The sequence below is a fragment of the Dinoponera quadriceps genome, unplaced genomic scaffold, assembly GCF_001313825.1.
Source record: "Dinoponera quadriceps isolate SergipeBrazil2010 unplaced genomic scaffold, ASM131382v1 scaffold4444, whole genome shotgun sequence".
Lineage (NCBI taxonomy): Eukaryota > Metazoa > Arthropoda > Insecta > Hymenoptera > Formicidae > Dinoponera > Dinoponera quadriceps.
The window spans coordinates 1,335,798-1,345,374 of NW_014558991.1; the positions used below are offsets into that span (position 1 = coordinate 1,335,798).

At 41.1% G+C, this 9,577-nt stretch overlaps 3 protein-coding genes across 11 annotated transcripts in view; 2 read left to right on the plus strand and 1 right to left on the minus strand.

Annotated features, from left to right (window-relative positions):
• Positions 1-4,294, plus strand: part of LOC106750025 (muscle M-line assembly protein unc-89-like) — a 53,889-nt gene extending 49,595 nt beyond the window's left edge. For all 8 annotated transcript variants that reach the window (XM_014630036.1, XM_014630029.1, XM_014630031.1 and 5 more), the window contains 6 exons: positions 211-680; positions 887-1,117; positions 1,447-1,591; positions 1,651-2,154; positions 2,350-3,497; positions 3,579-4,294. In XM_014630036.1, coding sequence (XP_014485522.1) covers positions 211-680; positions 887-1,117; positions 1,447-1,591; positions 1,651-2,154; positions 2,350-3,497; positions 3,579-3,825 — 2,745 coding nt within the window. In that variant the 3' untranslated portion in view covers positions 3,826-4,294. The remainder of the gene's footprint in view (positions 1-210; positions 681-886; positions 1,118-1,446; positions 1,592-1,650; positions 2,155-2,349; positions 3,498-3,578) is intronic.
• A 70-nt stretch (positions 4,295-4,364) lies between these two features.
• On the minus strand, positions 4,365-6,439 carry LOC106750026 (NEDD8-conjugating enzyme UBE2F-like). Of its 2 annotated transcripts, none has more exons than XM_014630039.1 (5): positions 6,258-6,439; positions 5,826-5,969; positions 5,580-5,741; positions 4,985-5,146; positions 4,365-4,899 (listed from the first exon to the last, which is right to left on the minus strand). In XM_014630039.1, exons 2-5 carry the CDS (start codon positions 5,931-5,933, stop codon positions 4,783-4,785), a joined length of 549 nt encoding a protein of 182 aa, XP_014485525.1. In that variant the 5' UTR covers positions 5,934-5,969; positions 6,258-6,439; the 3' UTR covers positions 4,365-4,782. The 2 variants fall into 2 exon arrangements, with proteins under 2 accessions (XP_014485525.1, XP_014485524.1); XM_014630038.1 differs by having other exon boundaries at positions 6,142-6,439.
• A 765-nt stretch (positions 6,440-7,204) lies between these two features.
• LOC106750050 (DNA replication complex GINS protein PSF3) lies at positions 7,205-9,112 on the plus strand. The gene is made up of 4 exons (XM_014630103.1): positions 7,205-7,416; positions 7,755-7,899; positions 8,529-8,658; positions 8,737-9,112. Exons 1-4 carry the CDS (start codon positions 7,308-7,310, stop codon positions 8,962-8,964), a joined length of 612 nt encoding a protein of 203 aa, XP_014485589.1. The 5' UTR covers positions 7,205-7,307; the 3' UTR covers positions 8,965-9,112.
• Positions 9,113-9,577: the final 465 nt, after the last annotated feature.

Sequence of the window (9,577 nt, forward strand, 5' to 3'; positions counted from 1 at the left end):
GTAGTAACGTAACTCGCAAAAGTGAGCATTTATTTTTACAAGTCAATGACATAACAAATAACTGTGATGGATATATTTGATTTAGTAATAATCTTCCTTTCATTTTCAATTTAACTTAATCTTTGATTTAATTAATTCTCATTCAATATGATCTTAATCTAAGTATATAATTTTTCTTTAATTCTATTTAATAATGATCTTTCCCCTCAGCTCGGCGATCTCCTGATCTCCCACTCCGGCGGAGACGACCTGAAGATCGGCGACTTCGGGCTCGCTCGCAAAATTTCGCAGGCGAGGCTGATGACCTTGGCGTATGGTATGCCGGAATACGTCGCACCGGAAGTGACCAATAACGAGGGCGTCAGCTATCCCGCGGATATGTGGGCCGTCGGTATAATCACCTACATCTTGCTGTCGGGTATATCACCGTTCAGAGGTGCGAACGACCGAGAGACGTTGACGAAGATCAGAGCCGGCAAGTGGGACTTCGACGAGCGATGGAGGAATATTTCGAATGAAGCGCAGGACTTTATTCGCAGCCTATTAGCGTACAACGTCGAGCAGAGGATGGACGTCAAGACCGCCTTGGCTCACCCGTGGTTCAATTACATCGACAGCTTGCCACCGGAGCCCTACAGAATACCGTCCGAGAACTTGAAGAACTACTATAAACTTTACCGGCAAGTGGATTCTAATAATATTCTAAGGATGCATTTACAAGCAAGTGTGTCGTAATAAATAATTCCGCATATTTTTTTAACGAAAATTTACATTTTTACGGAGAATTAGGGGACTAAAGAGAGTAAAATAAGAATAGGAAAAATTCCGGGAATGTATTTCGTACGATCGGAAAATGTCTCGATTTACGAAGAGCATATTTTTACAGCGATTGGTACAGCAACGCTTCCAGCCGCATGTGGTATCGCAGGCGCAAGTTGGAGACCGCGTTTGAACATCCCTCGCGAATGGTGTATCCACCAGGACACAGATTCACGCCTGAACCCAGCGTCGACAGGAGTTACAGCCCAAAGAAGCCCTCGGCCAGGACGTGGGAGAACCAAGTGCCGTCCAGGGAGCCGATTGACACGGAAATCGGAATTATCAAGAGCGAAAGCCAGTAAGAGACATTCTACAGCGATCAAACGTCAAGTTTTCATAAACATGTGTTCTCATTTTTATCCCTAGACATAAATGCGAGCAACAATATATAAGTAATTCAAATTAAATTAAATTAAAATTAAATTTAACTTGAATTTAACTTAATTTGAATTATTTAAATATTTATATTTATATAATATTAATTTAATCAAGATAATTACAATTAAAGTTTAATTTAATTAAATTTTAATTCTAATGAAAATTAATCTCGACAAAAATCAAGAATTTTGCATTAAAATTTTCACAAGCATGATGTCAGAAATGTAAAGAAATAATGAAATTTTATAGTTATCAAAACGGGCCGGACACGTACCTCCTCCAGCTGCGGGACACGGACTTCCCCGTGCGACTACGCGAATACATGAAAGTCGCGTGCAACCGCAGCCCGGGATTCTCGCGCTCTATCACCGAGGACAACGGCTTCGATTGGAGGGTGAGTATAGACTATTACGTCGTCGTTACGCTCAGATCAAATTCTCCGTTTCGCCACAGGCGCCCATTATTCGAGAACGTCGTCGCTTCACGGACGTCATGGACGAGGAGATCGACGACGAGAGGCGAGAGCGCATCAACCGGTACGGATCGGCGGACACGTACACGCTCAGGCGTTTGAAGAACGAGCTGGGCACCCGATTGGACAGTTACGCCGAAGCCGAGGCGATGATCGGCTCGAAGAAGGAGGGTCAGCCGCCGTTCTTCCGCGAGAAGCCGCAGATCTGCCCGATCCAGGAGGGCAGGCCGGCGCAGCTCGTCTGCCTCGCGGTGGGCGATCCGAAGCCGCTGATACAGTGGTTCAAGAACGACATGGTCATACAGGAGAGCAATCGGGTGAAAGTAACCGAGGACGGCGAAGGGAGATCCATACTCACTTTCAACCCCACGAAAGAACATGACATCGGCATATACAAGGTCGTGGCGAGGAACCCGATAGGACAAACGGTCGTTAGAACCAGGGTGCTCTTGGCGACCGTTCCTTTCGGTCCGGATTCCCCGGAGGTAATCCGATGGTCCGCTTTGCGGATCTGTGACGATGAAGTAGTGTGAAAAGCAAGTTCTAGCGCGCAGAGAATTTTACGGTAAAAATTCGAGAATTGGATCGACAGAAATATCGGAAAGTAACTTGATTTTCCACACACAGAAGAAGAAAAAAAGACCCAAGTTACTTGTATACGTGCTTTTCTTTTTTCACAGACGTCCGACGTCTCGGACACGGAGGTGCTCCTGCGGTGGAAGCAGCCCAAGTACGACGGCAACTCGCCGGTATTGTGCTACAACCTTCAGTACAAGGAGGGGGACTCGATCGCCTGGATAGACGTCGGCTCCAACATCGACCACGAGTTCTACCTGGTGCGCGACCTGAAGCAGGACACGAGCTACAACTTCCGTCTGGCGGCGCGCAATCGCATCGGCTGGAGCGAGAAGGGCATCCCCTCGAAGCTGATCAAGACCCGGCCGCCTGGCTGCCCGAAGGTGCAGATCACGCGCGCGATGAGGCACCTGCAGGAGCTGACCGAAGCCGGGCAGGAGATCGCCCTGGAGGAGGACAAGCAGCGCATCGACTACACCGTGGAGGAACAGCCGATCGAGTGGTCCTCGGCGGAGCCGCAGTTGTCCAGCAAGTACAGCTTCATCTCGGAGCTGTCGCGCGGCCAGTTCTCCGCGGTGGTGAAGGGCGTGGAGAAGAGCAGCGATCGCGTGATCGTCGCCAAGATCCTCGAGCTGAACGCCGAGACGGAGAAGCAAGTGAACCGGGAGTACGAGGCGTTGCGCTCGCTGCGGCACGAGAGGCTGGCGATGCTGGAGGCGGCGTACAAAGCCACGCCGATCGCGATGTTCGTCATGGAGAAGCTCCAGGGCGCCGACGTGCTCACCTACTTCTCCAGCAAGCACGAGTACACTGAGAACTGCGTGGCGAACGCGGTAACGCAGATCCTCGACGGGCTGCAATATCTGCACTGGCGGGGCTACTGCCACCTGGACATCCAGCCGGACAACGTGGTGATGTCGTCCGTGAGGTCGGTGCAGGTGAAGCTCGTTGACATGGGCTCCGCTCACAAGGTCAGCAGGCTGGGCACGACCGTGCCGAAGCAGCTCGGCCATCACGAGTACAGGTCGCCCGAGCTGTACAACGACGAGCCGGTTTATCCCCAGACGGACATCTGGATGGTCGGGGTGTTGACCTACGTCCTACTGTCCGGGGTCTCGCCCTTCCGCGGCAAGGACGCGGACGAGACCCGGCAGAACGTATCCTTCGTCAGGTACAGATTCGAGTATCTCTACAAGGAGCTGAGCCAGGAGGCCACGAGGTTCCTCATGCTGGTCTTCAAGCGTGCGCCGAGGTTCGTGCAATGCACGATGCAAATCAGTCTTCTGCATGATACGAGGAAATAATCGCATTGATTTTTTTTTTTTTTTTTCAGTAAAAGACCATTGACGGACGAGTGCCACGACCACAGATGGCTGTTGCCGACCGATTACATGATCAAGAGACGCGAGAGGGCGGTGTTCCTGGGCAACCGGCTGAAGGAGTACAACGAGGAGTACCACGAGGAGAAATTGAAGCTAGCTTCGGAGAGCGACAGTCTGGCGAGTGAAAGTCTGCTGGGCTCCAAGCAAAAGCTCATCAGGTCGACCAGTATACAAGAAGAGCTGCGCACCACGTTCTAACGATCAAACTGCGATTTTCCATTTATCTTACACATATTCACACGCACTCACACGTACACACATAAAACACGTACCACCTCGCGTACGTTGCCTAGTCTGTTTTACGGAGGACGAGAGGATGAGAAACGAGAGACGCGAGAAGCGAGTTTCTCCGTTTCCTCTTTTGTTATTATTTATTTGTTACAAATTGTAATTATAACGGAGACCACTGCTGTTCGATTATCGATGCTTCGCCGACGGGGATGTCGTCGGCGGTCAAATTACACACAGACACACACACACACACACACGATGAATTTTTTCAGCCGTCCGTTAATTCGACGAGTATAAAACGAATGAATTGCGCTCTACACAACCCGATAAGACAAAGTGCAGATCGAATTTCTTGCGACTCAGCAAGAAATGTTGATTACGCGCGCGCGTTGTACGAATATTATAAATAAATATTTGAGAAAAATGCCTGACAACACGTGACAAGCGCTCGTTATTCTTTCATATTGGACGTATGTGTAGATTGTTGGAACGATTTCCTCTGTGTATTATTAAACATCGACTTTATTTACAGATTCCGCGTTACAGTATTTCCAGAAGAGGACAAGTATTATTGTACACGTGATGCATTTCCAATCCTCTTCTCTTATTCATATATCGAAATAATATTTAGTATACACATTAACAAAATTTTGCTATAACAACCCAGCAATTAAATTATTCAATTCCAGTATAATCTCTCTCTCTCTCTCTCTCTGTCTTTTCGCAATAAAAATAGACTAGCAAAATACGAAACTAGGACAAACCATGTTCAGTCAGTAGATATCAAATAACAACGTCCGCATCTATCAACCGTATTATCCTGAAGCAAGTTAAAATCTATTTCACTCGTTCACCCGGAAAAAAAAAGAAGAGCAATCAAATTAATTCGACAATAGTCCTTGCCTTAAAATGTTACAATGTTAATCATCTCTTTGCATATTGCATTACGTAGTCTCTAACTTTACTTCGAAACGACTCTTTATCCTTAATAAACTGATCCGCTGCATCTTTATTCAAAGGATCATCAAAGTTTAGGAGGTCCTGGAAGAAACACAATGTATACATGTCGGACACAATCGCCGATGAGGATTGAACGTTACGTTATAAATAGTCGTCATGTGCTTACAGTAAAAAGGGAATTTAAACCCCAAACAACGTCTTTCAGCTTGCGAGTCGGCGCCCATCCCATTCCGTCAAGACTACTTTGCCTTAATATAGAAAGGCAGACGTCACCCTCCTCACTTATATTAGGATGCCATAACTTCGTCTGACATTTCACTTTCGGCGGCTGTAAAATGTTCGTTTTAACATACCTTTCCGGTAAACAAAATATTAAGCAACGTGCCAGCAAATTGATAGCTAATTTGATGAAAATGCCATGGTAGATCCACAGTTATCTGTGTTTCCAAGTTCATATTCTGTCAATGACAATTAACTCTATTGGCACAACTTGACGGCAAAATGGCAACAGAAACCAAGCAGAATGTTGAATCCGCAGTATGTTCTTAAGTATACGTAAATAGTTGAAGAACGATAGATTGCTTAATTTCCACTATCATATTCTGTTAGTAGACTTTTGTATTTCCACTAACAGGCTGCTGACAAGAATTTTATAGCAGGTACTGTTCAAAATTTGTCTTTATAAATTTGACTAAATTATGCAATTGAATATGAAGTGTTTCTGTCATTCAGCACCGTGAAATCATTGATCGCAAAATTACCGCCATATTGTAATCCTCAGGTATATAGATTTGAAAATAGAAACGACCACCGATCCAATATCCTTCGTCTGGTACAATTAAAAGCGTAAATTCGTGGAGTCGATGTGGGTCGTTGAATGAGACCTGACAAGTGGCTGGCAGCGTCTGTTCCATCTCCTGCACCTGAATGAAATAATATACATCAATTACAGGCCGATACTTACGTAATGTATGACCACATTGGAAAACTACCATAATGTCAAATACCTCTTTGACCAATAATTTATCACGTACGGAGACTCGCTTATTGAAATCTCTGTTCTTTGAATTTGATACATCGTTATCTTTCTTCAGCTTGCCTCGTAAAGTAATCATATTAAGCCGTGCTGGTAATTCCTATTTCACAGAATCCTGTTTCACAGAAAAATAAAATGCGTTATCATTCTTCCAAAATCTGTCTGTGAGGGTTAACAAAAATAAAAAAAAGAAGCAGAATCTCAAAGCATGTTAGAGTCTTGTAACTTATTATAAGATCATTGTCAAATTTTAATTTTCTTTTTTTCTTATTGTAAAAGCGTCTTACCAATCTGCAAAATGCTGTTCAGTCATACGATTTATCGCATCTAGGTATGTCAGTTTTGAAAATATAATTTCTAGGTTAGAAGCATGACACGCTTAACCTCCGACGGCACGACATACCTTTCGTTGCCGAGTTGAAGGACCTTTGTTTCTGTATCACCTGAATTATGTACGTTAAAGTGTCAATAAAGGGGGCTCATCTCATAATTTGTATTTATACGTTTAATTGTACACCATAAATAACCGACAAAATCATAAACGCTAACGTACAACACGAAGTTCGAACATTACGTTAATATCTCTTAAGCCCGTATCAGACTATGGACTTGAAGATTGAGATGAATTGAAATTTGACCAATCAGTGTAGAATTCACTAAATTTCACTAAATCTGAGTTCAGTTAACTTTACATTGATTGGATAAATTCGTCGGGTTTACGCGTATTTAACATGCAAACATGCGATATAATTTATAAATATAATTTTAATTTTTCAGCCTTAATTTTTTTGTATTAAAGCGTATATAACTAATACATTGCTCTATTACTTATCTTTATGCCTACGCTTTGTATATATAATTTCACAGCTGTCAGATCATTGAGTGGTCACCATTTTTCGTTTAACTCGAAATATTTGACGAAAATTAACGACAACATTAATATAGCTAATGTGGTTAAAACTACAGACTTCAAGCTTTAATGTGCTTTTTGAATGATCTCGATAGCATCATTATTGCGAAAGTTACAGACTGATTAATTTCGCCTATTTTATTACAATGGAAAGTACGCCCGCCCTTGAGTCATACTACTTGAGAAATAGAAAGTACGTCTGACTCCACCGTTATAGTCATATCACGACCTTAATTTCTCGTTAAGTATAATGGCGGCTCGTAGCGGAGGTTCTGGAACTAAATTTCAGAAATAACGGTTCTAATAATTCTGTAAACCCGTTATATTAATAATGTTCCTATAACAGAAATAACGGGTTTACGGAATTGTTAGACCCGTTATTTTCGCAATTTAGTTCCAGAATCTCCGCTACAAGTCGCTACTATACTATACGGCCGCGCGACGCTGGTATACGTTGTGGTTCGGTGCCATCATTGGCCTCATTGGTGCTATTATTGGCATTACTGTTTAGAATGTATTGCGAAAAGAAAGAGGAAGAAGGAAATGGCAAAGTTATCGTACAGTTACACACCAGATTACTTTTCTTTGACGGATATTTTGTGCACGGAGGAAAGATTATCGTGTAAAGTGGAGGTTACATTACCTCGTTTAGGTAAGTTTATGCGGGTTTCGTTATTCTTCATTTTACCGCGTCTTTTAGTACGTTAGAATATTAAACAGTATTTATTCGTTTTAAATAAAATCCTAACAATAAATAAAACTAAACGGAGAAACATATTTGCTTCGTTTAAAGAAGGAATTTCTGTGTCTCGCATTTAGCCAATTTTATATGTTATAATAATACTAATGTCTTTGGATATTAGTCGTTTAAAATTTATGTTATTTATAAACTGCTAAGAGAATATTTGTAACAACTTTATATGCTTTGTATAGAATATATGAACTTATATATAACTAACTAGTTACTGATATTATATAATATATAATTAGGTTTCCTGGATCTTTCTTCTGAATCAGAGGATTTAAAGCCAGGTACAAAGTTGGAGCTTCCATTATGGCTGGCACAACCACTGAATATTTCACGAGAACCTATAGTCAGCATAGATATACCAAAAACATATAAAGAAGGCTACAGGTATACATATATATACAGTAAGACCTAGTTTAACACAGGGAATACGTTTCAATAAGTTCCAGCGTTAAACGAGCTCATTTTAACCCATTTGCATTATGACTCTACTTAAGTTTCTGTGTTCAGACATCAGCGGCGTTCAACTGACGGTTGGCCCGTATCACCGGCACGGCCGTATATCGGCAGTTATTATTTTCGTTAATTTCTACAATACACAGTTAACTTCTACAGTAAATGACTTCCGAATAGTTTGCAGAGTTTATTTAACATGGTATTTTGTGAAATGATCCATACATAATGCTACATCGCAAACATTGACAACAAAATGTAAACTGTGTCATATGCGGAATATTCCGCGAGCGGTGATAAAAGAATATTCTGCGCTCGATGGATAGGAGACAATCGTCATGCACGGAATATTCCGCTTACGGATACAAATGGTTATGGTTGGTGCATGCCCGCTTCATTTGCACACATATACAACAAATACCGCGTGCGATTTCAGGGAATCTCACTACTACCGTGTAATACTAAAACAGCGTTAAGCGGGATCTTACTGTATTATATAATAAATTCATGGAAAATTTGAAATTATTTTTCTAATAAATTTTTTCTTTCTCTCTGTTTTATAGAGAAATCTTATTAGCGGATGCATGTACCGTTGTATTGAATAAATGGAATCCATTTTATTATGAATTAGGAATGTACTTGAAAAAGTTCAATAATCGGGATTGTGAAATGATTGTCGATAGTTTATTGCTGGTAAGTGCTGAATTAGTTTTAAGATTGAATTAACTGATGTTCACACACATTGCTTATATATAATTATACAATTTCCAGACCTTCAGATCACGATTTAGATTGGTCATGGACTGGGCACAGAATCCTATTTCCGACCCCACGCTCAACAATTTACTGCCAAGGTTAGAAAGAGAACTATTCTTTGCGGGAAGGAAGGCCAAGCAGCAACTGAATGAATGGCTGAATAAAGGTTCGAATGTTATCGAAACCTCGCAAAGTGCTGTGAATCTTAAGAAACGTAAACGAACAGATTACGAACTCAATTGAGAAACATAATACGTGAAGAATTCTATTCACATTGTGATTGTTATATATGTATACATTGACTAATACAATTTTAATGTGGTTAATTAGTAGATAACAAAACACAATGTGTATAATAATATTAAACAAAATTTATTTTCTTATAAATTAATATGACATTGATCCTTTACTTAAAGATAATCGCGTTTTACATGTATAAGTAATAAGTAAAAATTTTATTTACATATATTTTTTTATTTACAATATATATGGTCTCAGTCACATACGAACTGTCAACAACATGTAGAAAGAGTCATATAACAAGAAATGGTAATATCTACTTCACAACCCACGACTAAAAATTAAGATATCCTATTAGATACGTTTTCTCCCCCCAACGTGTGTTCTACATTTTCACTGCGTAATATTCTATGATTCACCGATATATAACATGTCATTATCAGCAATAACAATCCTATATTTCTTAATTGAACTATATATCTCTAATATATTTCTCCTCTATCTTATGTGTTGAAACATGCTAACGTTTCTTAAGTTTTCTTCATACAAAAATAGAAAATATATCTATATCTTTCTGCCATAATTAGAGCGGTAAAATAGCATATTGCTTTCTTAA

Excerpts from the sequence above, each read along its gene's own strand:
- LOC106750026 (XM_014630039.1), bottom strand. The coding sequence starts at position 5,933 with ATGATTACTTTACGAGGCAAGCTGAAGAAAGATAACGATGTATCAAAT. Across the intron at positions 5,742-5,825 it reads ATAAATTATTGGTCAAAGAG|GTGCAGGAGATGGAACAGAC; the intron begins GTATTTGACATT and ends TATTTCATTCAG. Across the intron at positions 4,900-4,984 it reads GTTTAAATTCCCTTTTTACT|GACCTCCTAAACTTTGATGA; the intron begins GTAAGCACATGA and ends TGTTTCTTCCAG.
- LOC106750050 (XM_014630103.1), top strand. The coding sequence starts at position 7,308 with ATGGCAAAGTTATCGTACAGTTACACACCAGATTACTTTTCTTTGACG. Across the intron at positions 7,417-7,754 it reads GGTTACATTACCTCGTTTAG|GTTTCCTGGATCTTTCTTCT; the intron begins GTAAGTTTATGC and ends ATATATAATTAG. Across the intron at positions 7,900-8,528 it reads ACATATAAAGAAGGCTACAG|AGAAATCTTATTAGCGGATG; the intron begins GTATACATATAT and ends TCTGTTTTATAG.